Source organism: Cydia pomonella, chromosome 5, assembly GCF_033807575.1.
Source record: "Cydia pomonella isolate Wapato2018A chromosome 5, ilCydPomo1, whole genome shotgun sequence".
NCBI classification, from domain to species: Eukaryota; Metazoa; Arthropoda; class Insecta; order Lepidoptera; family Tortricidae; genus Cydia; species Cydia pomonella.
Genome location: NC_084707.1, coordinates 4,592,543 through 4,620,490, shown reverse-complemented (window position 1 = coordinate 4,620,490; position 27,948 = coordinate 4,592,543). Strand labels below are relative to the sequence as shown.

Below are 27,948 nucleotides of genomic sequence, written 5' to 3'. Positions count from 1 at the left end.
CAGAATCTCCATCAATCTCTCAACGATAAATAGGTGGCGCTACAATACCTAGAATACTTGAGAAAAAAATCTAATCATAGACAGCGCACTTCAGTCCGTCAATAACGCCTAGGTTCTTAGCTACTCTTGCGCTACTCTGGAGAGATTTGGAACTATGATTATAGCTGACAGCTGGACACTTTTGCAACAGTTCTGCCCGAGGAGATTCTGTTTCTTGCCCACTGGCCCATACAAATACATTTAAAACACCCATTTCTCAGGAACAAATATCTGGGCTCATCACAGATATAAATGCTCTTACCGGGATTCGAACCCAGGACCATAGACTTCATAGGCCAGCTCGGTCTTCAACAAACAACCTTTCTTTCTTAAATTATCTACAGTATATGCATGTCTTTGGGACTTTTAGTTTTTAAATTATACTTCCATTTAATAAAATAAATTATTCATTTGCTTTTCACCTTCTGCTTATCAACTTTCGTCCACACAAATTCATTCAGCTTCTCACCCAGCACGTAAAATCCAAGCGCTAAAGTAGTACTGGCCAGTTGAAGCCCTATCCTAGCCGGCCAGTTCAACACACCATAAATAGGGTACACCCAAACCCCAGTCTGATAGTAAACACAATGGAACCAAAACGTATATATAAAATTGAAACAAACGACGATCGAGTACCCAACAGACCTAGACGGGTATCTCCTGTAATTTATGATTAATTCTAAAACGATGAAGAGAAGAACTAAAGAATGCATGGTGTGGTTGACCCATGAGGGGATAAGCTTCGCGATCCAGTCAGGGAAAATGAGTTCTTTGTCGATGGCGTAGATGCCCCAGAAGAACGAGGTAACGTAGAGGGCGACGGGGAAGGCGAGGATGAACAGCTTGTCCTTGATGGAGCGTAAGATGAAGTTCTGCTTTGGGTTATCTACATTAGTGCCGATGTAGTCATTCAGAACGGAGACGGTGAAATAGAGTGTTTGCAGTACCTGGAACAAAAGATTGTTAAGTATGTTAAGGAATAGAGATATTAATAGGATAAATCAGCCACTATTTAATTCAGCCCAGTATAATAACAACTGCTACATGATGTCAAGAAAAGTTTATAATAATATTCCTCTACATTTAAGACTGCTACCAGATAATTTATTTCAACCGAAACTCCGACATTGGCTCATTGATAAATGTTTTTATAAATTAAATGTTTTTTTAATAATTGATATACCTAGGTTAGAAGTTGACATTGTAAATTTGTATATTCTTTATGACTGTGATTTTATTTTATTATAGTTGAAATGATATTAATTTTATTTTAATTGAATTTATTTATTTATTTCAAATTGTATATTTTAATGTGCATGCCACTAAAAATGGTGAATTGTGTTGATCCATGTTATTTTAAGTCCGTCACATTGTACCTGACCATGATTGTAGCAAATAAAAACTTTGAACTAACTTTGAATTAAAACCTTTGAAATAAATAATTGTATCCATACCCGAGACTATAAGGGCCATGTCTCACCGGGACGCCACGACGGCGCAACCAGTCACCGGCCACCAACAAAATTTATACAGCTCTATGGAGGATATCGCACCTTGGGGGCTACCGCTAAAATCGAAATTCGCAAATTGCGGTAATCTTTCTCTTTTACTCTCACTAGGACGTAATTAGTGACAGAGAAAATGCCCGCAATTCCCGAACTTCGATTTTCGCGGTTATAGCCCTGGTGTCTGCTCAGTTGCGCTGCCTTGGTGTCCCGGTGAGATATACTCGTAGAACTAAGAAATCTGATACAACACTAGGTGTTATACTAGGTGCCATAGTAGTCTACTCGACAAGTTCAAGACGGTGAAAAATAGAGATACTACTCCTAAATATACATGATAGGATTGGGAATGATGTGTGGAAAAATGTATTCGAAGCATTTATTGACACACAATATATATTTTTAAGTTATTGACAAAAAACGGCGGAATAAAATATGATTAAAAAAGAGGAAATTTCCAGTAAAAATGTCCCGGCACTTCAGTTTTCTATAGAAAGCTTCACGTGATCATCGATCACCCGTCCTAGAAAACGAAATGTCGGAAGCCTTCACCCGGACCTGAGGGCTTACCGCGAACCACGTTCGCCGTGTTGTCTCCCCGTCACACTTACGTACGAATTTACAAGTGCGACAGAGAAGCAACACGTCGAACGTAGTTCGCGGTAGGCCCTCTGGACCCGGACTGTCCTAGCGTGAGCCATCTTAGCAACATTAGTGTTAATTACTTAGATAAGTACGATAAACTTAATTAACATCATATGTCTAAAAAGTAATTGTATGCAGTAAATTATGTTCGCACACAATAATTGCAGTAGTGATTTGAAGATGTTTAAGTTTTAAAATTTCAGACATGCTTACAGCTTACAGTTTTACATTTACATTTGAATAGTAATAAGGTTGGAACCCTCTTTTAAATATATAACATACTTGTGGCAGAAGGCCCCGCTCTTCCATAATTTGAAAGGGTACAGGTACGACCAAAATATAATTTAGTATGTTACAATTCAAAAATAAATAAAGATACCATTAGGATTCCTAGACTGGGTAGGGTTATGGGCAAGGACCAATTTCAATTTGATCGCCCATATTATTGCCATTACATCTCTAAGAAATAGTGAAAATACTGAGTTTTATACCGAAGAATACTCTTTTGTGTTAACTTTTAATAAATCAATAACGTTTTTGATATAATGTATGGTCAGCGACATATTTTTCAATATTATCTGGACTGTATAGTTTAAATAAATATAGTTTTGCTTTTGATTGACCATAATAATAGAGTCAAACTAAGATAAGTTGGCAGCTATTTTGGCAGCCTAGACAGTGCAAGTGTTAATTTAAACGTCAAACGTCTATGAAATTATGACGTTTACTTAACACTTGCACAGGCTGGGCTATCAAAATCGCTGCCAACTTGTCTTGGTCTGACTCTACAGAGGTCTATAAGACTGACAATTATCTGACACACATCTTTAATAGTAAGTCCCGTCTCCATGAATATACCAAATAGACAAATGGATGTTTACGTTGTTTTATCACAGAGTTCCTATGGCCACCTCCTGTCTCCATCATCAGATCATCTCGATGGTACCATAATATTGCATTGTCACCCGACTTACATATGCATGCAAATTTTCAGCTTCATCGGGAACCGGCAAGTGAGTCAAATTTAATTTGCAAGATTTGATTACAGACCGACATACAGACAACGGGTCAGGTGAAACTAAATAAAAGCTTGTAAAAATATCCAAAAAAAAGTTTTTGGCAAAAAAAAAACATTTTTGGTACAAGCTTTGATCGCTGACTGTACCTTTCTTTCCACAGGCAACTAATACTCATCGAGACAATTCTAAAAACCTCAATCACAATTAGGTTGCGTTGTTTTATCACAGAGTTCCTGTGGCTACCTCCTGTCTCCATCATCAGATCAGCTCAATAGTACCATAATATTTCATTGTCACCAAACATATGTATATTTGCAAATTTTCAGCTTCATTGGAAACCGGGAAGTGGGACAAATTTTACTTGCAAGATTTGATTACAGACCGACAGACAACGGGACAGGTGAAACTAAATAAAAGCTAGTAATAATAATAAAATACCCTTAAAACAGTGAATTACATCAAGTAATAATAAATACAAGCTATTTAATAACTATATAATTATATTTCATTAAATGTCAAAAGCAATAATTACTCATATAATTTACCAAAATACTCATCGAGACTGTGAAAGGGTCTCGTAGCCAAATAGCTTGTACTTAATTCATACACATATAAGTCACAAAGTAAAGTAGCATACGCTTACACACTTGCATGCATATAACTTAAATATAAATTGCTTAGTAGTCGTAACACAATGGAACCAATTAACTTTTAACTAATCACGTTGTGATTGTTCAATAAAACTTTTGGTTGGATGAAATAAAATGTTATTCCAACCTTTTGCGCGGCATTTCAATATTCGGCGTTGTCAAACTGCGCGCTGTACAGTTAAGTCGCTCGCGGCGCAATACACGTGGGGTCATATTTGAGCTCTATAATAGCCAGACTTCTAATTATTCTAGTTCGTTGAAAACACCTTGAATGTAGTAACGATTGGGTCAGTGACAAACACTTACGTTACCTTATTTAAATTATTAAAAACAACTTACCAAACACCAGAACGTCAGGAAAGTAACTCTCCCTTTCAAAGCATATTGCGCATACTTCTCATTCGGGAAAGGTACATTTATGAAGTTCTGGTCATACCACGCAGTATACCAGAACAGCGACGCGGCAGACACATGGAATAGCCGTAGCAACATTTCGTTTATTTTGTACATCGAAGATACTAGCAGATACGGTCTGTAAGGACCTTTCGATATTGACTAGGACCGATTGAACCGACGGACGGGAGACGAATGAGTTATAGTCGTGGAGTTATCTGATTATGCCCGTGAGTTATTATGAAGATAACTGGTGTCTGGACGGGTTGATATGACAATTTCAAGTTCATTGGCTTACTACATGTTTGACCGAGTGAAGAAAAGAGGGTACTGTGCTTTAAGTTTGTTTATGTCTGTACCTAGTTCTATCTTGACGGCCTAGCCTAGTAGGTAGTGATCCTGCATACGAAGCAGCAGTATGTTTTCTATTTATGTAAGTATTTTTTACAAGCTTTTATTTAACTTGCAATGAACCTATGTATGTAAGGGCCAAATCTTGCAAGTTAAATTTGACCCACTTCCCGATTTCCGATGAAGCTGAAAGTTTGCATACATATGTAAGTCGGGTGACAATGCAATATTATGGTACCATCAAGCTGATCTGATGATGGAGACAGGACGTGGCTTAAGGAACTCTGTGATCGATAACACAACCTAATTGTGTTTAGGGTTTTTAGAATTGTCTTGATGAGCACTAGTTGCATGTGATAAGAAAAGTACAGTCAGCGATAAAAGCTTGTACCAAAAATTTAATGTTTTCCAAAAACTTATTTCAATTCAAATCCTACTTGCTTTTTGTTAAATAAAAGTTACAACAAATTATATCCGTGGTCCCTAGCACTCACATTTATCTCGCTTACGCTTAGGCTCAGTGGGAGAGAGAGAAGAACACCAGTCTACGGAGCCTTAGTTAACTGGGGGCCTACCGCGAAAATCGAAATTCGAAAATTGCGGGGATCTTTCTCTGTCATTCGCACTAACACGTAATTAGAGTGACAGAAAAATGCCCCCAATTGACGAACTTCGTTTTTTGCGGTTAAAGCCCTGGCGCGGAGCGTGCGACGAATTTTACCCGCGGTAGCACCTGCGGGCGTGCAATTTAGACAGCGGAGGAGCTATATTAGACATTGCCGTTTGTATCGAATCTCGATTATTTCGAATCCTCCGATTAAGAGGGAAGACTTTTTGAATCTAACAAAGTAATTCAAAATTCCATTTCGGGAGAAAACGTTTTCCAGTAACTAAATCTTAACAAATCACTTTGATTTTGATGGCGATCGCTTCAGCATAATATATTCTAGGTTTATAGGTTTCGCTTTATTTTATTTTTTTGTTTTGTCAATTTTGAAAAAAAGGAAAACCTAGGTTTTTTTTATAGAATAAACCCATTTTTTACTCAGTTGTGACCACTGGGTACAACTGAGAAAAAAAATCTTAGATAAATTTTAGATACCAATAAAAATACCTAGATTAATTGCATTGAAACAGACTGTACAGTCAGCTGCACAGATAACTACCCCCTCCCCCCCCCCCCTCCTACATAGAAAATTGTTAACAGGGGGTCAACTATCTCTGCAGCTGACTGTACATTGTATTGTACATTGGGCGCCACGAGAATAGAGCAATATTTGATAATGGTGTTACTCGGACATTTGATAGACTTTTCTCATCTCCGGGTCACATTATCACTCTGAGGGGCCTCAGATAACACTCTCATTATTCATATTTTCTGGATACCATATCCGTGTGATGTGACACGGATATTGTGGTGATAATAAAAATACATTTTCATTATTTTTCATTGAAATAGGTATAACAAAATTAATTAATAAATCGTCAGGTGATAAGTAAAAACTACTTAAGCAAAAAACAATCTTGTTTTGGTGCTAGTACGGTTCATTATAGCTCAGCACTTGTGGTAGTGAGTTATCACCTGACGAAATACAAATTAAAGTTAATTAATTGCATCGACATTCGATATACCGGGTGTGGCCTGTGACACGAGCAAATAACTTAAACATAGATTGTACTCCTGAAACGATGACACTTCATCAATAACTTTAATAGTACATTACGATACAAGTGCGAAAAACAGGAAATTAGAAACAAGTGGCGATAAATTACGATCGAAGGGAGTGTTTTAAATCGACACGAGTTACGAATTACCTATTCGCACATGTATCGTACAACGTTTTACAGAACATATGGCCATTTAAATGTTCGACACAGTAACGTAATATGCTAATTTTCGCACTAGTGCGGTAAAGTAGCACCATATGTACTGTAAAAATTATAAAGTCTTTAGACTTCCTATTTTTCATACAAATTAAATATTGAATATTATAATATATATTAAATATTATCTATTATCTTAGGTATATATATAATCAGCGTAATTGACGTTGCTTGTCACGCTTTAAACATAACAAAATTCGCAATATGTAGGTACATTACAGCGGTCAAATCTTACAATAAAAAAACAATAATGTAAAGCTGTATTTTTTTTATGTTATTTGGAGTAGGAATGTGAAACTATATTTTGCAAGCAAACAAAAAGTTGTTGTCCCTGCATAATTTGCGAAAAACTGCAATAATTTCGGACTTTTTTTCAGTTTTTGCAGTTTTATTATAAAACTATAGATTTTTCTCAAAACTTGCTGTATAATGTAGAAAGTATATTAAATTTGAAACAATTCAAGCTCATTATATGAAACCATTACCATTATAAGCACCGTATATGAAATAGTTCTTGAGATATAAGGCTTTAAGAAAAAGGGTTTTATTTCTTATTAATGAAATTTTTCGTTATGCCTATATTTTAAGACAAATATTGGCAGACTTGCTCATGTTACAGATATATTGCAATGAATAAAGTTGTAGCAAATTTAATTACCTTTCAATTAAGTGCATTTTTACGATAACAAGATAACTATACGACTTATTGACCCTTTCTGGCACTTAAATGAAAGGTAATTGGGGGTATTGCTACAACTTCGTTTATTGCTATATATCCCAAAGCATGAGCGATTGTGCCGATATTTGTCTTAAATTTTTTTTAATAAAAAGAATTTTTTTATTAAAAAGAGAAAAAAACCCTTTTTAAAGCCTCATATCTCAAGAACTATTTGATATGCGGCGCTTAAATGATTTCAAATTGAATGTACTTTCCAGATTATATAGCAAGTTTTGAGAAAATACCTATAGTTTTATAATAAAACTGCAAAAAATTAAAAAAGTCCGAAATTATTGCAGTTTTTCACAAATTACGCAGGGAGATACTAGAAATCAAAAGACGCAAAAGTCGCTGAATAAATGTTGGTCAGTTTCAGGAGTACAGCCTACAGTTTAATTTTTGGCTCCTGTTACAGGAGACACATACATTGTGAACAAATGCTTAAGGCAAATTCTGCACATCTTTTGGCCTAACTGGATCACAAACGCTCACTTATGGAGAATAACCGGACAAGCACCTGTACATAAGGAGATCCAAACGCGCAAATGGCATTGGATAGGGCATATCCTCAGGAAGCCTGACACCCACCTATCCAAGGTGGCCCTGACTTGGAAGATGCCCGGAAAACGGAAACATGGTCGCCCTAAATCTACTTGGCGCCGTTCCGTGGAGCAAGAGTTGGGTGTATTGGGGATGGGGTGGGAGGAGGTTACCCAAGCTGCCCAGGACCGGAGTCAGTGGAAGAAAATAGTTCGAGCCCTACACCCCAGCAGGGGGTAACAGGATGAAAAGAAGAAAGAAGTTACAGGAGACACCCGGTTTTTTAGCAAAGGAACTCTGGAAAATCACAGCGAAAAGTTTTATAAGTATAATAATAATATTCATGAGAATAGAAGCAATTATTATGTCTAGGTATTACTTATCTCATTCGGTTGGTAAAGAATTTGCGCATTAATTTTCTAGAAGTTGATAAGAAAGAAGCGTTTAGGGACAACGAACGGCCCAATTCGAACAATGTTTATAAGATATTACACCGATACGATACTGATCTGTTAGTGTCAAAAGTGACATTTCTTAAATCAAAAACGTCACATTTGTCACTAACAAATCAGTATCGTGTCGGTGTGATATCTTATAATATAAACATTATTCAAATTGGGCCGTATCTTTACTTATAGTCGAAGGTGTAGCTCATAAAATACGGCGTCGCGTGAACAAAACAAATTATTTGGTAGGATTGGTCTTTAGGACCTAGGATGGATTTAAATGGAGCCACTAAAATTTTTGATGTAAATTTTTAGAAGGAGGATCTCAACTTTATCATTTAAGCTACTAGGCCGAGTTTGGTGTCGTTTCCGTGTAAATCGGGGATGCCAAATTCATTTATGTATGAAAAATTCCTCTTTACGCAAAAATCGCTGACGCAATTTAGTTAAAATTTGGAATAGCGATAGTTTGACTTCTGGGGAAGAACATAAGATAGGTAGTTATAACCTCAAAAATTATGGGTTTGAAAAGGGAGGTGGAAATTTTTATGGAGAATCAATAACCGCTGAACCGATTTTGATGAAATTTAGCATAGATATAGTTTGAGTCCCGGGGAAGAACATAGGATAGTTTTTATACCATTTTTTTCCCTTAAAAGTGAAAAGGGAAATGTAGGCTTGTATGGGGTATCAATAACCGTTGACCCGATTTAGATGAAATCCACGTCTGATTCTTTGATTTAGTTTAAAATGACACCGAACTTGACTTAATCAATTATTAACCTCAGAAGTCGTCGACGCTGAAAAATCCCCCATCCCCCCACCTGCACCAAAAATCTGGGTGGTTCCACTTCTTAAATACATATTAGGAACACAAAAATTAATTCTGCCAAAGGACACGACACAATTAATTCTGTTCAGACACGTATTTGACTTTTTTATGCTTTCTATAACCACCTGTATTGTTTAATGTTATATAAACCAGCTTCATGCAGACAAGCCTTCAACCAGTTTGTGGCTGACTGTATGGTAATATCTGTATGTATGTATACGGGTCAAATCTCGCAAGCTAAATTAGGCATATTTGATGCCATTATTCGATTGATCTGAAACTGCACATACATAGTAAGTTGGGTGACAATGGAATATTATGGTACCATCGAGCTGATCTGATGATGTACACAGGAGGCGGCCATGGGAACTCTGTGATGAAACAACGTAACATAATTGTGTTTGGGTTTGTTAGAATTGTCTTGATTAGTATTAGTTGTCTGTTGAAGAAAAAGTGCAGTCAGAGATAAAAGCTCGTAAAAATTGAAATTTTTGACAAAAAATAATATTGGCTTTCCGTTGTTTCATATTTGTAGGAAAAGTGCACAATAAAAATTTGACGAGCCAGTGGCAATCGAGTTATATTTATATGGACGCTCTGCCACTTGTAAGTAGATATCGGATGTCTATAAAGTTCTAAACAGCATCCAATTAGGGAATGCAATCCCGATCCCGCGGGATCCCGATCTCGCGAGATCCCGTGTAATTTTTCGGGATCAATCCCGACGCATAATATGACGGGATCCCGTTTGGGATTGACGGGATTGGGCGGCAGTCGTCAGCGCTGTAACACACGTATTATATCGTAAAGAACCGAACTAAGCAGAGATTAATACGGCAGTATTAAACGAAGATGACTTGCCTCTTTCAATGATTGCAGAAGATTTGAATTTACGTGCTACTGCTGTACAAACTAATATGTCACTTAAAGAGGAATTAGAACAAAATTTGCGAGCATCTAAAAGTCCCTTTACACGTGTATCCACGAGCTTAGACAGATTAGAGTCTGTCATAAAAAAGGAAATGGATTTATTTGAGTGTGGAGGAACAAGGGGGAGATTTTTGCTTTTTTCATATAATTACTTCGACACGCTGTTGCCAACCAGTGTTGAGTCGAAGAGGGCATTCTCAGCAGCTGAGTACATTGCAACGGATGTAAGATGCCGTTTAGCAGATAACACTCTTAATACCCTTTGCTTTTTAAGAAGTCACTTTCAAAATCACTAGTAATACTCTCTAATTCCTTGTTGTTTTGATTCTTATTACAGTTATACTTATTGTTTTGATTACCTTTGTTAATTTCCAAGGAAAACTGATGATGATTTGGTTAATAATATTACAGAATAAAGGTTTTTGTTTTCTGTCTATTAATACGTTATTTTAATTAACGTCACCATCACAAACATGCCGTTATTATCGTTTTAATTCATTCGAATTTTACTTTTTTTTTAATCTACTCGGGATCCCGAAAATTCCGGGATCCCGCGGGATTGATATTTCTAATCCCGCGGGATCTCGAATTTGCAATCCCGAGTCGGGATTGCATTCACTACATCCAATAAGGCTTAACGCATTATATTGTGACCACATGGCCTAAGCCGAGCGCGGACCTCCGCAGCACGGTGTGTGGGGTGACCCTATTAACAGGCACTAATAGGACAACCTCGACAGTAGTCGCGCATAAATAAATATATAAAATAAAGGAATATTATAGGGACATTCTTACATAAATTAAATAAGTTCCATAGTAGGTAAGCCAAGAAGGCTTGTGTTGTGGGTACTCAGATAACGATATATATTAAATAATATACAAATACTCAAATACATAGAAAACATCCATGACTCAGGAACAAATGTCTGTGCTCAAATTAATACTCTTACCGGGATTTGAACCCAGGACCATCGGCTTCATAGGCAGGGTGTTAACCCGGCCTATGAAGCCGATGCCTATGGGTAGTGACCCACAAGGCCAGACCGGTCTATAGCCCAACTGCTTTAAGGATTTCTATAGTATGATACCTATATCAGCATATAAAATATAGATTCATGTCGACTGCGAAATTGGGAGTCTGTTTAATAATTTATATTTTATTTTACTATATGTTTCTCTATAAATAAAGAAGATACAGACCTCTTATATTCAATGAACTCCAACATTGATAGCGGGGTTTCGCCATAACCACTATTTCATTTATGTGAGCGGCCACACGTCTACTACCTTCGTACAGATACCTCCCACATCTCTGACATCTCATAGCATATCATATAGTCTACAACTACATTATACAGTTTACGGGTAGTCTATCTAGCGGGCAAGACACTGTCGCGGCGCTCCTGTGCTAAGCTCACTGTTTTATTACCCAAAAGCGTCGTTCTAATGACTACGCGATTATCGCGCGAATAAGCAATGCGGCCATCGCATGGTTGCGATACTCGCGGTAGCAAAAACGTTGTGTCCGATGTCCTAATCCTAATAGAACGCTAATACGTGATCATCGCGCGAATAAGCTCACCCTGCTCCTCGACGGCCCGACGATTAATATGTTTGATCGCGCGTTCGTACGAACGAGGTTCGCGCGAACGATTTTCAATTAGATCGCCTACTCGAGTTTAATATGTTTGATGAGTAAAATTCGCGCGAACTTGCGATAATCGCGTACCTACCTACTTGCGTTGTATTAGGATGACCCCTAATGTAGCTATTATATTGTAGATGTATAGATTATATGTTACATAGCATATCTGCGCTGATTCAGACGACTTTCTGTAAAGTAATTAAACTACAATATAGTGTAAACATTTACGCACGATTCAGCCTTGATTTCGTAAACTCTAACAATGCTATTATTCTATGTTCATTACCTACTGCTACGATTACTGACTTTTTGAATTTTTGCCTCTCGGGAAAAGTCATTGCATCTATATTGATCACAGTAGCATATGACCGTTCGTCATTGCTTGTTAAGTGGATATTATTTCTGTACGGGTTTTAAGGTCTTTATTAGGGAATTTAACATTATTACCAATACCAATGGCAACTAAAAATAAGTTTTGGTCAATGCTTTATCACTTTTAGTTGCCATTAACACTACCGCCCCCTAAACCGATTTAACTTAATTGACTTAAAGGTTTATTTTGCAAGCTAAAAAAGAAGCTCCTGGCAAGATGGATGGACCGCCAATTTTACCACACTGATAACTGACATACCTGACACAGTCAATTTTCTGTACATTTTCGTCTCGATAAGTAAGAACGTAGCCTCCATGAGAGTCCGTCTAAGCTAACTTTGCGCTAATTTGAAGGAATGACATTATAAACGTCGTATTGCATTGAAATTTGATATTAATGATAAAATGGTCAAACTTTGTCATTGCAAAGGCCATGCAGTTAGGGACAAGGCACACTGGGTCCGGTTCGCACATTGTTCCGCCGTGCGAGCGGAATGTCGCTATAAAAAAAAATGCTTTATTTCAGACCGGTTTACGTGATCCATATTATAGTTAGTAACACGCAAAACTTAATAACTACGTTAGTATGAAAATAAAACTAAACTATATCTATTGATCTATAACTAACAACATGCTTGGACATTACTTTGCCCTGCCAATGACAACCTCAACCCAGTATTTAGTAGTAATACGCTCATAGCGTTTTCTCGCTCAAACTTCGGAGCGACTTGCGAATCGGACGCAGTGTGCCATGCCCCTTAGCTTGGTCCAATTCTACATATTTACTTATTGGACCAGCAAAGTACGGCGAATTGACATTGTCAGGTGACAATTGTCACAGTGGTGAAATATATCGACCATTGTGGACAGACTGTGCAATGGAGGTCTATTAGCTGATATGATCATCCTTTCTGCCAATAAAAAAAACTCTCCTTTAAAATTCAAAATCATGGTCACCCAAGTATCTATGAAACTCAAACGGTGACAATGTCTAAAGTATTACGTTTTCTATTAATTCCTAGACGTTATTGGCAATAAACGGAGCCGGCTCAGCCGAGCCAATATTGACGGTAACTGAGGTAAGTGTTATCGAGCTTATAAGAGGTATGTCGTTATTTACGGTTGATTAAGTCGAAGATGTGAGATATAGGCGGTTTTTAATAAACTGATAGACGTGCCATGATAACGGGACGTGGGCGTAAAGTTTGAACAATCGTGGCGTAGATTATTTATTTAAAATCATAGAGAGATGCTTAGGGCATGAAAATGTATTTCACGCATGTGATCAATTATACCGAAAAGCCATTGGTAAATATAAAATTATATTTCGTACATAGGTTCCAAGAAACTATGTACGACCAAGTCGAAGCAGGAGTTCGAACCCACAACCTTCGATTTGAAATTCGCACGCCTTACCGACCACGCGTTTTACACTTACATAGCTACCCAACTGGGTGCCTACAAAATGCCTATCTAAAATACTTTTTTTTTTATAATCGTTCCGCCCTAATGCCCTGCCGCTCTGTCTAGCACTGATAACGGACTAAGTAGTCCATAGTCCTCCATTTGAATAGGATCATCCACTTTATGGCATACATATTCATATTGAATTTACATAACTAGTAAATGAAGTAAAATGAAATGTATTCCTAGATATTACTCCGATGTAAGTACGGTATAGGTAAAAAACTTAAGTAAGTCACCTGTTGTATGTAGTTGTAGCTTGTTCGAATAGACAATACATGTTTAAAAGACACACACAAACAAAACAAATGTCTAACTTCATACAACCGGTGACTTACTTAAGTTTTTTACCTAAGTACGTAACGTGCATAGCGTACATACCTACCTACCTACTATGGAAATGTTTACCCTCTCTTAAATTATGGTGTTATTTACTGGGGTAATTCTGTCAATGTTAAAACAACATTCAAGCTACAAAAGAAGTGCATACGCGTTATATACCGCCTCTACAACAAAGAATCCATCAGATATATTTTTAAAGATAACAAATTCCTTACCTTAACTGGTCTTTACATCCTTGAACTGTGTTCGTTTGTCTCGTCCAATAAACATTACTTCAACTTCTGGTCAGCACGGCGTGATAATTTACGGCCTCAATATCAGTACAATATATTGCTCCCGAGGGTTAATAACGCAACTTATTGCAAGAGTACATTTATCTCGGCCATCAAAGTTTATAACCATTTACCCAATAGTCTTAAGGTGTTAAGCGGACAATCATTTAAACGACAGCTAAAGCAGTGGCTAATAGATCAAGTTTTTTACGATTTAAAGGAGTATTTTTTATTTAAGTCCGTGTAATTTTAGATGTACTTAATATAAATTTAAGGGACCTGTATATATATAATTGTGTAATATTGTATACCCGAAAAGGGTAGCCGTTGTGACTCTGTATCATTTTAACATCTTGTTTGACACGGTAAACAATAAACGAATTCTTCTTCTTCTTCTTCTTCTTCATAACGTGTATAGACATATAACGATATTTATGTTTCTACAGTCGCCATCAAATATATCGGAGCGCTCAAGGTGCTCACAAATATCTGAAAACGCCTCTATTGTCAAAGCGTTAAAGTGCGTGTTCAGATATTTTTGAGTACCTCGGCCACTCCGATATATCTGATGGCGACTGTACCACGTTAGTTTGCCAGACCTTTTGCTTATGTTAGGGCTCTACTCATCTCACCGATCATTTTATGCGATTTGCGTTAAAATGCCGCTAATTTTACCTCCTTAGACGGTAATTATTTAAAATCACGTGCGATTTGTTGCAAGGTCTGTAGAGGCCTTTAGCTCTTCACTCTTGAGATATTAAAGTAAACATCGGCAGAGCAATTGACCTTAAACTTAAATCCATTACCCAATAACATGTATTTATACCACTGACACGTGTACTTGATTTGGGTTCGAAAGTAAATGCTCCAGATTTCCCCAGGGCGGACCCGCGGCACCGAGTATAATATTTTGTTTACAACCTTTTAGAATTATTAGGAGGCCGAGATATATTTTCCGCTGTTCGCCGACTGAATATCAATTTGATTAACTTTGGACTTTCAATGAATCTTCCGTGAAGCGTAAACGCCTGGATAAAATTAATAGCAATAATTTTCTTAATGTAACTTCGCGTTTCCTATAAGGAGCATTACAATTAAATTCATACAGGCGCTGAGTGCCTTATCTAAATTCATTCTGTTATTTCAGCTCACGTTATGTTCAATGAGCAAATGTAGTTTCAAGTCGAAATACTCTAATTACACAAAGCGCCCTCACACTCATGCATATTCAAAATGCGACTTACTCTTTCCTCGACAGAGCAAAGAAAACATAATTTGGGTCAGATTTTCATGAATATGCGTTGCGTGTAATACTAAATTACCTACCAGACCAAGTAAATAGGCTCTGATACTTACCTTTTTAAAAGATGTGTATTCTGGTAATTTCACATATTGGTTAATCCTGAAAATTATTTAAAACTTATATATATTCCGTTGTAATAAGCCCCTTTTCGGAATTATCCGTCACTTTTTTGTGTTTTTCCTTTCAGAATCACCCGAATACACCTTATATTTGTATATGTATGTATAAACTTTGCTAGGAACTGGATGCATATACTCACAAGTTAAACATAATATGCGCAAGGGAAAAATATATGAAAATGGAACATCGAAATAAAAGTAACCATTTTAATCCAACAAAAACACCGTTTTCACTTAATATACCCTTCGCAGGTGATAAGGAATAAATCAGGTTAAGTATTTATAATATTAAATATCCCAATAAAATGTCTGCGGAGCGTGCGGGCCCGCTCCGTCAAATATGATATGAATAAAACATATGCCCTTACATAATGGTCCTACCAAAATATGTTATATCTAACCATTCAAATGTGAACTCTAGGCGGGTGTCCATAGGGTGTAGACTGCTGTTCTATAGAATATGTAGGTATGTAATACAGTTACAACGCAGATTAGTTTACCCAGCCAGCATAAAGAGAGTTTAATTATTGGTAAAATGATCAGAAAATAATATAGAAACAATGCTGAAGATTGCTTCATCCCACTATTGAGTGGGGGATTAAAAAGCGCGCCAATAGTATGCCACCCTGGAAAACTTTTCCAGATACATTTCTACGGTTCGCATTTAAAACTATTGGTTGTAGTCTAATTATTTTACATAGAGATCTCTTTTATACATATTCAGTGCTGGAAAAGCGCTCTTCGGGTTTTCTGATCATAGTCACTTTCCTCTACAAAGAGGGAAAACGGTTAGATCGTCAACAAGCGCATCGAATACGTTAACAGTGAATGCGTTAATCTTATACCTTTAAACGAGCAATTCTTGTATATAAATATATATGTATATATATTTCTGTGATCTCGGAAACGGCTCTAACGATTTCGCTGAAATTTGGTATATGGGGGTTTTTGGGGGGTATACAATCGATCTAAATTAGTCTTATGTTTGGGAAAACACGTGATTTCGAGTTTTTATGCGTTTTTCTTTCGACGCAGAATATGGTCGCTAATTTCGTGCTCCCGGCCACTGTCCATCTGGTCCAGCGGGTTAAGACGCGGACGGCTAGAAACAAGTGTTACGGGTTCGAATCTCGTCCGGCGACTAACTTTTGTTTCTTTTTTTATTTATGTTCAAGTTTATATATTTTTTTTTAATTTTTATTGTTTTAGACAAGTTTAATTTAGTAAAAAAATGTGGTTAAGATTATCACCTATACACCACCATATTACAATAAATAGTTATAACCGAGCAACGCTCGGTCGCCCAGGTACTAAGTTGTTATTTGAGAATGGTTAGATACTTTCGACACGTCGTCTGATCGGCTACTTTTTATGCTACATGTACTATCATTCTGAAAATCCATAAACCTTATTACAACGATATAACGTTCACCGACAGTTTTAAGAGTAGTGTTGCCAGATAGTCGTCACATTTATCGTAACTTTTGGCCCTCGTCTGTGACACGTGCGACAATGTGCGTGACATAAATTTACTGTATAGGTAATGCAAGGACAAATGTGACTTCTGCAATTTTGTGACTTTTCATTAAACTAAAGGTAACTTGTGATATGACTCAAGAGACCAGCAGCGGTATCATGGTGGCAATTTTATCATCTGTCATGTAATGCGTCACTTTCGCATTTACATACTTGTTAGAACGTGACAGGCATGGCGACAAATGATAAAGAGCCAACAATCTTAGTCCCACTGGCAACACTAATAAACCTTAGTAATCATGCAGTATGGTGAATAATTGCATAAATATGGTCCCCTTTTGGAGCTCTTTTCTATTGTGAAGTGCACTAATGTTCCTAAGGATGGTATTACACTTTTTTTTTATACTACGTCGTTAGCAAACAAGCATACGGCCCGCCTGATGGTAAGCAGTCTCCGTAGGTACGCCTGCAACTCCAGAGGAGTTACATGCGCATTGCCGACCCATTGCGTTCGTTGCGTTGTATTTGGACACCACATTGGACCAAGAAATTGGAATACCACCCTAAGGGGCAAGGGATATTATACATAAACAAAAGTAATACTAAATATTTTTAATTTTTATATAAAAACTTCCGAATCAAAACCCTTTGCACCAAAATGATTAACATCATCATCTGAATCATTAGCTTGATGTTTTCGTCTCCTACGTTCCCGTTTCTTCCCCATCCACTTTGTTGTTTCCAAGTCCATAGCCTTTGCACACTTTTCATATATTTCATACAAATTCTTCAAAAATCTCAATACACCAGCACCCTTTAAGTATTGCTGTAAATATACATAAGGCTCCATTTGATGTTCCAATGCCAAGGCAATATTATAAATAAAAGTGCCATTGAAGCTTTTCGAATATTTAGTGGCCTCATAGGGATTGTGGCATAGATTATTTAACGAATTAAACTGAAGCAAGCAACACTGAAACCTTGCAAAAGAGTGCATTTTCTTGGAGTCATAACTCTTAGGTTTCTTTTTTATGCTTGCATCCATTTCAAAGTGCTTAAGCAAAACACTGGCAGCCAATAAGCAGTCTTCATATTGGACCTTATTTTTGTTTAAGAAAATCTCGTCAGCATTATTTGTAACCGGTAATCTTTTCAGTTCTTCTATTTTCTTTGAGTACTTGTTGTTAAAATGATTCTGTCCCCGAAACGTCCCCGTTTTCTCATCAATTACCTCCAATGTTACATAACATGTCAATAAACTTAGCACATGAGCTAAGGGTGGCTTAGTGTGAAGAACCCACCACAATATTGCTATTATATATATCCGAAAATTAGATGGCAAATCTTCCAACGCAGCTAAATCTAATTTAGGCATTTTTGCTTTAATAAAATGTACAAAACATTCTTTTAACTGCTTTTCTGATAATTCATAAAATGGTGCATCTAAGGGTCTACTTATAGAATATTCATTATCCACAAATATTCTCTTATAGTTAAGGCCTTCTCTACTAACGTATATGCAATATCCTTCAGAAAAATCTGTTAACAGGTCAAAAGCATATCTCATAATTGGTAAGGCACATATGAAGGGGTCTTCATCTGTGTAGTCCTCTGCTTGAGGAGCTGATAAGTGGAGATGGTGAACGAACAAGTTGAGATATGGCTGCGGTATAAGATTAGCTCTTATTTTCTCTGCGAACCATTCTGGTACACCAAGAACTAGTTGTTCGTCTTGAATGCTCTCTTCTGATGAAGATTTATCATTATCATCATCAGTATCATCATCTGATGAGTCATTATCCTCTTCTACTTCTTCTATCTCATTATCATCACATTCTGGCATATTCAGCTCAGCAATAGACTCGGTGTCCCCACTATCGCTAATGTTAAAATATTTTAATGCATTGCAAGTTTTACTATTATATCCTTCAATACTTCTTTTAATTGTGGAAAAAAGTCTCTCCTTCTGGTTTTTCTTCATTCTACCGATTATTTTTGCTATAGCAGATTCCAGTGTCTCATTTTGCAACCATTTGAACAGACCGTGGATGCATCTTTGCTGTTCATTCTTTTTCCTTTTACTTTTCGGCAATTTCAATTGGGAAAAGAATTTGTTAAATACTCTTTTTTTAATATAATCATTACCCAGTAGAGTTGCTAATAGAGGAAGGAGTTCATCTTCCAACCCACCAAAATGCTTTAGCATATATTCGACTTTATACATTTTACATTCCAAAGCATTTATTTTTTCCCCATTCTCTGTGGTCCCAGTCGGTTTTGGTTTCAGCTCTAAAGTATTAAAAGGTATGTACAGGACATTGTAGATGAAGAAATCCGAGTCATAGCTCAACACTGGGCAGTCCAAATGTCTGGCCATAGCAGCTATTTCATCATCAGCTTCAAACTCGCAGACCGTGTATGCTATGTCCATTTCAACAAGAACATCCCGGAATGTATCTCTTAGTAGTATAGGGAAGATCTGAAGGCTGCTCTGTGTTACAGGATCCAGTTGAGACCCTCCTTTAATCCTGGCTTTGAGTCTACTGTAAGCGGTTTTCAACTTACGCCTCTCATACGCGCCATCGAAAATGACATAAGGCGTTATGTTACATTTTCGCAGGTTTTTAAAGAAGGTTTTAACGTACGCTGCGAACTTGTCGTAGTCCCCGCCGAAGGCCGAAAAGCTGTTCAGTAGCCGGTATAACTGGGCGCACAAACTGTGTCCGTCTATCACGAGATTTGTGTCGTGGAGAAGGTGGTCACGGAGAAACGCATTTTGATTATAATTTATATACGTAGTCAAGCCTCTGACACCCATATTAACACTTAAACATACTTAAATTAATGAGTTTAAAGAGAGGAAATCTCTAGAAAATGTAAACGTGATTTAAATAGGTTATTTTCTTATTATGACATTGACATTAGTGACGTTTCGCCACGCCAATTGTGTTTGGAAATGGTTTGGAATGTTTTGATTCGGATTTACCTGCAGAGTGCTCCAAAGGAGTTGAGCATGATTAAATATTAGAATAGAGTCTGTGCGGAAAGAGAAGATTCGTGGAATGTATGGGGCCCAATACATTCCACGACTCTTCTCTTTCCGAACAGACTATAATACTTTTTTAGCATTTTAGTCCTTTTGTTTAGCATATAAATGGTTCTGATTAGTGTGCTAGCACTTTCACTATAAAATCGCATGCCATCTGTTGCTAAGTGTACAAAGATCTTAAAGAAAGTCGCATGCGCGCCTAAAGGGCCAATCCACACTTCCCGATATCGGGCCCGAAATCAGTCCCGATTTCAGGCCTGATAATAGTTTGCGTTTCACGGAATATCAGCAAATCGTTAACAATATTTTAAATGTAAAAAATACTTTGTCTCGAATTGCTAAAAATGTTTGATATTTTTGCATATAACCATTTTTTTACATTTCAAAATTGTAAACGCAGCAAATCGTTCAAAATATTTGGTGAAACGGAAAAATATTCTTTCTCGGGCCCGACATCAGGGGGCCTACCGCGAAAACCGAAATTCGCAAATTGCGGGAATCTTTCTCTCTTACTCTCACTGACGTAATTAGAGTGACAGAGAAAAATGCTCGCAATTGACGAACTTCGATTTTCGCGGTTATAGCCCTGGTCTGATATCAGCAGCTAATGGTATGCTACACACTTCAATAAAAATAAAAATAAGGCTAACCAAATGAGATTTTAATCAGAAGGGTGAAAAAAGTCATACGTATCCTAAGTAAAATTAGACACATGTTTATAAAATAAAATTAGAAACATTCATTGGTTTACCAACCAAATACATAACCGCCTCGATCTGCCACTGCACGACCTGACTTTAACCTACATTATTTGATCATGTAATGTTTTCATCTACCCTAAGCCAGTTGAGTGGCTTAAGGAGCCATTTGAGGGTAGATTTTTTTTACTTTTATTTAAATACCTAAAGATACAGAGTATAGGTATCTATTTATTATATCAAGTAATCTTCAAGTTAAAGTTCAATAATTAGTTCTTCGTACTCCAGCTTCAATGGTTCATAGTCCCCGTAAAGGTCTTTCTGTAAATAAATAAGTAGAATAATAATTTAATATAAAACCTACAAAGAGTCTGCCCTTTGTACTGATAGGACTATTCCAGTTTCATAGTAAATTTCACCCCAAACACTAAAAAAATGACTAAAACGTCTATCTTATTTATTTATTGAAGATATATTTAATTTTTTTTATACTTAAATTTATCGCAAATTTTGTAGTTGGGTTGGGAGGCCCTACATGAAAAGTTTTTTTTTATGATACAGGAGGCAAACGAGCATACGAATCACCTGATGGTAAGCGATTACCGCCGCTCATGGACACCTGCAACACCAGAGGGCAGAGGGGGGTACGCAATTATACGAAATCTTAATTCAACCATTACAATCGACGAGTAGAAAAATATTAGTTTGGATTGCATACCGTTTCTTTCGGATCCGATAAACTAGTCCCGGCGAGGTCGAGCAGCAGCCGCGGGCCGCGCCGCGCCGCCGCCGCGCGCGCCGGCAGCCGCGGCGACAGCCAGGCGCCCGTCACTAGCAGCCGCTGCACATAGTGCACATTTACAATCGCGTTGCAGTCTCCACTATGCTTTAAAGTTTTTTTTTTAATTTAAAGATTCAGTTCCGCTCCCATACAAGTTTGGCCCAACGCTCGCTAAACATGGGTGGTATATATATATAGCTTAAAAGACTACTAAAGTTTCAAGCGCCGACTCTCGAAAAACCGTTAACCCTTTTCCAGGCATAGTACGATTTATCGACCACATACGCGCCATTAGAATTTCAACTTTAGCGTTCTGATTTAAGGTTCAAATTAGATTACACTTTCAGGAAATGTTACTTGTCTTCAAATGAATCATCAAAGTTGGATTGGAATATATTTGGATTTTTTGGGAAAACCTTGTAGATTGATGCGGCCTCGAAAAGGGTTAACGTGTTAAAGCCAGTCCAGACGGGACAATTTTTCGCCCAATCTGATTAAATTGTCTCGTCTGGAGGCCCATTATAGTATACACTGAAAGAAATGTTTGCATAAATTTTGGTTACTGTTTACACAAAAATTGGGACTTGCGAACTATGTGTTATATGTTACAAAACCGTGTTTGGCTATCAGTGTTCAGGTACTGGGTATACACTACAAAATATGTTTGTAAATTTATGCAAAGTTTATTTTCTTATAACCGTAGTTTAGTTATTTAGTAAAGTTACAAAACCAGTTCGGCTATCTATTTTTTTCAGTGTAGTAATAGTAACTATACCGTGAGCTCGGGGCAGCCGCTGATTATAGCCACCACATCGTCGTCGTCCAAGTCCAGCGCCATCAGCGACAGCGAGCGGAGCCGCGTGCCCCAGCGACACAGTGCCTCCGCTACGAAGTTCCCGTTCATATCTACGGCCAACGAACGACTGAAGAAAGGACACTACAACGCACGAAGATTTATTTAAATAGGGAATATTACGCAAAACTCTGCGTAGGGGGCACATTCAGAGGTTCTACTGCGAAAATCGAAATTACGGTATCTGTCTCTCTATCACTCTTTCATATTCGAACGATAGAGAAGCAGATAAAGAAATGTATTATATTGCGTTTCGCGAATGGTTCCTGTAAACAAACCGCCTTGACGCATCAGTGTCATATTTATTCGCAACAAATGAAAGCTAACGTGTTTAATTTCGCCGCTAGGAGCGCTAGTGTAGACGGAGGTCTTTCAAAATGTCAAAATGCATAGTATTTTTCGGGGTTACAAGATTTTTTATCGCAAATTATCACTTCACATTCAATATAATCTTTTTTTTATTATTATTATTCATGGTAAACATTCGATATAGTTTAATAAAATGTTAGTGGTTTAAAAAAAGTGCCAACTAAAATATAACAAGTTTAAAACAAGGCAAATGTATACGTTAAAATATTTTTGGGTATTATAATTTTTTTAAAGCATAGCAGAGTTTTGAGATCCGTTTTTCTGGACCACCATCTGCAGTGGCGTGATATCTAGAATGTTTTTTGAACTCATTTTTGTACTGAAATCTTCCATCCGCTGGCTAACAACTGTTCAGACATTATTGGATCACTATTTTTGCAGAGCTGCAGACGGACGCTTATCTGATCTTTTTTTAAATAATAATTCCCAATACCGCAAGATACACTTTTCTGATAAATATTTTCTAAGCTCATTGGAACTGACAAAAATTCCTATTCTTTATTGTCAACATGCGATTTACAGACCTAAAATTATACACTCACCTTCACAGTTCCTAAACTCCAAGGTCCTCAAATCCTTGCAGCCCCGCAATATAGCTTCCGCAGCCTCATCAGACAGTTGGTACTGCACGTCGAGGTGCTTCAAACAAGACAGACGTGATAGAGGCTTATAATCATAGCAAGGCATCGTCTCTAGTTTCTCATCATATATTTCTAGATATTCCAATTTGGGCATCATATCCAACAATACTTGTATCCCTTTGAATGTATCCTCAGGCATTAAGTTAAGGACCAACTTCTTTAGCTCAACAAGGCGCTCGACAGCTGAGAACAAGTGCTCCGAGTCCAAATCATCGAATGATTCTAAGGCAAGAGATTTTACGTTTGACAAGTTTATCGTATTGAAAAAATCCCCGGTCACTCTCTGACAATTGCATATTTCTAATTCTTCTAATGCTTTGTCCGCTATAAAATTAGTAATACAGCTATCCGATATCTGTAAAAATAAATAAAAAATATGGTACAATTTTTCCACAGGTGTAGCATTGAGCACAGACGGTTGGGAGCAGTTTGTTTGTTTGTTTGTTTGTTTGTTTCTTTATTTGCTATTATAAGATACAAGTACAAGTATCATGCAAAATTGTATACAATAAAATAAACTTAGCCTAAATCATGCGTAACATTCAAAATGAAATTTAAAGTAACATTTGACAAAAAACTGATAGTTACCGTGAGTACGCGGTCTGGTATAAGAAGGTTTGACTGTTTGAAAATTATTTGTTTATTTTATAAAGGTATTGTAAAAAGGAATGCAGTCTAACTATGGTGGTGAATATAAATGCAGACGTAGATTTCTGACATTATCTATTTTTTCTTCAAACAGCGAGATTATAAATATCGACTAGATTGCCACCTTCCGAATGCTCGTCTGCAGATCTTTTTTCATCTGGCAGGGCGACGATAGTTCTGAATTCAAAACTATACTCGTAACTGCTGCCAGTTATCTTCAAAAAGACGGAAGATTTCCAATCTTCACAGTATTCAGAAAATTTTGTTGTCAAACAGTGGTATTTTTTCCTATTTCAATAACAATAAGGTATAAATTTTAATGCTCTGAGACCAACCTCGGAGTATACGGAGGATTTCTCTCCGCGGCGTCAACTGCGCTATTTGTTTTGGTGGCACCGCAATAACCGCCCGAGTTAAGTGGTAGGAAAGTGATTAACTGATTACTTACATTACATGAATAGAAGTACAGCCCCTGCAAGCACGGGAAGTCCATGTTCAGATTGTATGGGAACCGTTCTAATAAACCACAGCAGCTGCATTGGTTATGCAAGCTGTGAAGCTGCAATATACCAATTTAGTTTGTTATTTAATTCAAAGAAAATTTGAAATACAGGCTAATTTAACTGCCATCTTTCGACACATGATTACCTAAAAGTTTTAGAACGCCGTTTGACTTTGAAGATGACAAAGTTTACTTTGACAATCCACCTCTATTTCAAATTCTCTTTGAAGTTAGGTAATACTTGTAACAAAAATCTACCTACATATAAGTACGAATTGTGAGCAGCAACCGATTATTTTAACAGTTATGTCAATCTTCAGTTGAGTTCTCACCACAAACCAACGACACTTCGGTCGGATACCATCACCGGAAACTACAGTATCGGCGTGGCCAAAAGTTTTTTTTGGCCGAAGTCGAAACTTCGGGCGAAACGTGATTTTTTTCCGAAACCGTAACCAAAGCTTCGGTCCCCCGCTAAATTAGTGGCGAGGTTCTCCTGTGCTGCCTACAGTTCACGCATACTACCATTACTAAGCTTGAGATACTAATGCTACTATCTTATGGGAATACTATATCGCAGTGTATCGGAATGAATAACTTGATATTGACACTCCTGTGCAGTCTTTGTAGCTTATAGAGGTAGCTGCATCTCCATAGCCATCACATGTGTGTAGCCGACGCACTTATGCTCCCTATAAATCTTGTCATCCACGATGACGCACAGATTTATCAAATCTGATCTTTAATTACATGACATTATGAGTCAAGGCACACGTCTTCGTGAATGACACGATCTACCGACCCTACCAAGTGAGCACTCTCTGATACTGACCTTATTTAATTGAAAATGTATAAAGACTTACCGTGAGACTTTCTAAATTAGGACAGTTTTCTCTGATTCTTATTAAAGTTTCCAAATTGTCGCAATAAGCGGCCGCAACTGATGTGCCAAGTTTACTGATCCACATAACAAATGACTTGTAGTTTAAGAAATACATAGACTGAGAAAGTTTCAAAACACAAGCATTTGGATTAGTTTTCCTGGATTTATCATTGTCACATAATATACTTATGTGAACTCCTGAAAAGACAAATTTTAAAGTTTGTTGACGTACATAAACACTTTTTTATGATATAGGAGGTAAACGAGTAGACGAATCGCCAGTTGATAAGCAATTATTGTCGCCAATGGACATCCGGAACACCAGAGGGATTGTGTGTTTCCTGCGTTTAATCTTTTAACCGCTTAGAATTTTTGATCGCCCGCGATCGTGTTGCCGTCGATACGAAGTTATACGAAGTTTTGTCTTATTATTACCTATCTGTTGCTGTTCCGCCGTGAAAGTTATAAATGTTATGTAATGTTTTGTTTTGTCTAATTGTAATATTAACTCTAGATATATAAGTTATTGTATTACCTAACCTTATGAACGTCAAGCTCGAATTAAAGATATTTTAATTTCAATTATTAATTGAGGGGTATAGAATCAAAGTCAGCTAAATCCATATCAAATCAAACTATAAGTTATGAATGCCATTGTAATCATCGATCAAATTCGAAGTACAATTGTTCTTTACATATCGGGACTATGGAGTCCCGGAACTTTGGGAGACGTGTACGCTACTACAGCTGTGTAGCTAACAGCGCAGAGGTCCTTTAAGACAATTTAATCTAAAAGCAAGGGATACACGTGGCGGAATCCATTCCTGAGCGCACAATATCATACCGGATATGGTCCCCGCCAGGTGCAGACTATTGCAGTGCAGGCAGTGCAGCACGGGAACTAAGGTCATAGATAGGCTATTGATTTGTATGTTGGATGGGCTGGATATCGGGCTATGGGCGGAGACTCAGGAGACTCGGTCACCTGCCGTGACATGCAGTCTCAGAATTGTAAAAGACAGGTGGTGACTCGCCAACTCATTGAGTGGTGGGCCCCACAACGGCCGCACGCACAGTGCGACAATAGGGCAACACTTTGGAGTGGCTTTAAGGATGTCGAGAGGTGAGTCTTCAGAAACTAGATCCCGGTGATCCATTCAGCAGGCCGCCGGCGTTATGACATTTTACACTTTCAACCTGGAGCATAGGTCCCGCACATGTGGCTCCAATCTGACCGTCCGGTGAAGGCAAGCCGCAGAGACGAGGGCCAGATGAAAGGGCCCTCTGGAATAGGGTAGGGGTCCGCAGTGTCACCACTCAACTTCAGTTCACCACAAGCTGCCCCCACAGACTCATTATTATTAACTGTTATAAACTGAAATAAATGTCATATACTAAGAAAAAGCGACTAAGTGCCCCAAGCTGGAATTGAACTAGCATCCTCTGTTACAGGTTCGACCTTCTAACTGGATTAACTCGGGTAATTCCAAGCTAACGAAAGAGATGGTGCTGCCAATCAATACTATTAGAAGTATTAGCACAACTGAAATAATTTTCAGAAAATAACCGGCCTCAGTCTGCACTGGCCGGTTTGTGCACAAATAAATTGCTTCGCGCGTATGCTCACTCTGAGTGGACCCGCCTATTAGGGTGTTTTGAAGATCCGTTGCAGGTCTAAGGAGTAAAATTCACCTTGTAAGTATTGTAGTACTACTCTCTGCCATTGTCTACTGGTGCTCTCCGTCCGGATGATGTCCTGGACGGGTACATATTTCAGCACAGCACGCCAGCAGTCCTCATTCAGGTAATCCAGTATTGTCTGATCATTATTGGTTTGTACTTCTAACATCTGCAATTAAAATATTTACTGGGCACAACAAAATATATATATCATTTTTAACACACTTTTACTAACAAACAATGTAATAAAAGAAATACCAAATTTATTATATATTGTAAAGTAATTTAGACGACATTGCAATCATTTAGGACCATAGCTGATCTAATGCTGGAGCCAAGAGATGAATAGTGGTACTATTTAGTACATTGAGATTTAGTAGCTAGGTTTAGAATTCTTTAAATTCGTGAATTATAATGCGTAAAGGGCCTAAGGTACAGTCGGCAATAAGTGTATATTTTGTTTTATTTTTAACGTTTTACACACCTTAGTCACAATTTTTGGCCACAATAAAGTTATACTATAGTTGATAAACTTCAACTATGGCCACGACTCCGTTACTCCGTTATACAAAGTATTGGAATTATGGGCTGACATTAAAGAATCTACAGGAACTCAAGCAGGCACCTCTTTGAACACAAACTACTAAAGAAGAAGAATCTTTGAAGTAAACAAACTCGTAAGCTCGTAACTATGGAGTGTGGAATAAAAGGAGGAACATCTTTATGTATGAAAAGTGTCCATCAAAAAACATTAAATAGGTGGCGCCACAATACATCGAGAACAAATTTGTGTCGGTCTCGTAGCCTTGTCGTTAGTGACCCCGACTATGAAGCAGGAGGTTCCGGGTTCGAATCCTGATAAGAGCATTTATTTGTTTTTTATTTTTCTAATATTAGTT

The 27,948-nt window shown here is 37.5% G+C and overlaps 3 protein-coding genes across 3 annotated transcripts; all 3 read right to left on the bottom strand.

The window, feature by feature from the left end:
• Positions 1 to 4: 4 nt before the first annotated feature.
• LOC133518468 (androgen-induced gene 1 protein-like) lies at positions 5 to 5,076 on the bottom strand. The gene is made up of 2 exons (XM_061852173.1): positions 4,198 to 5,076; positions 5 to 986 (listed from the first exon to the last, which is right to left on the bottom strand). The coding sequence occupies exons 1-2, from the start codon at positions 4,366 to 4,368 to the stop codon at positions 447 to 449; spliced, it is 711 nt and encodes a 236-aa protein (XP_061708157.1). The 5' UTR covers positions 4,369 to 5,076; the 3' UTR covers positions 5 to 446.
• A 12,466-nt stretch (positions 5,077 to 17,542) lies between these two features.
• On the bottom strand, positions 17,543 to 20,533 carry LOC133518454 (protein asteroid-like). The gene has a single exon (XM_061852145.1). The coding sequence runs from the start codon at positions 19,761 to 19,763 to the stop codon at positions 17,565 to 17,567; it is 2,199 nt and encodes a 732-aa protein (XP_061708129.1). The 5' UTR covers positions 19,764 to 20,533; the 3' UTR covers positions 17,543 to 17,564.
• A 101-nt stretch (positions 20,534 to 20,634) lies between these two features.
• LOC133518459 (uncharacterized) lies at positions 20,635 to 27,746 on the bottom strand. The gene is made up of 8 exons (XM_061852162.1): positions 27,534 to 27,746; positions 27,062 to 27,218; positions 25,350 to 25,567; positions 24,433 to 24,543; positions 23,238 to 23,691; positions 22,249 to 22,379; positions 21,411 to 21,533; positions 20,635 to 21,013 (listed from the first exon to the last, which is right to left on the bottom strand). Exons 2-8 carry the CDS (start codon positions 27,216 to 27,218, stop codon positions 20,948 to 20,950), a joined length of 1,260 nt encoding a protein of 419 aa, XP_061708146.1. The 5' UTR covers positions 27,534 to 27,746; the 3' UTR covers positions 20,635 to 20,947.
• Between the last annotated feature and the right edge of the window lie 202 nt (positions 27,747 to 27,948).

Bases quoted from the DNA above. Each gene is read 5' to 3' on its own strand.
- LOC133518468 (XM_061852173.1), bottom strand. From the start codon at position 4,368: ATGTACAAAATAAACGAAATGTTGCTACGGCTATTCCATGTGTCTGCC. The intron at 987-4,197 runs GTAAGTTGTTTT...CTTTTGTTCCAG, and splicing joins TCCTGACGTTCTGGTGTTTG to GTACTGCAAACACTCTATTT.
- LOC133518459 (XM_061852162.1), bottom strand. From the start codon at position 27,218: ATGTTAGAAGTACAAACCAATAATGATCAGACAATACTGGATTACCTG. The intron at 25,568-27,061 runs GTGAATTTTACT...TTGTCTTTTCAG, and splicing joins AGTACTACAATACTTACAAG to GAGTTCACATAAGTATATTA. The intron at 21,014-21,410 runs GTATGCAATCCA...ATTTATTTACAG, and splicing joins TATCGGATCCGAAAGAAACG to AAAGACCTTTACGGGGACTA.
- LOC133518454 (XM_061852145.1), bottom strand. From the start codon at position 19,763: ATGGGTGTCAGAGGCTTGACTACGTATATAAATTATAATCAAAATGCG.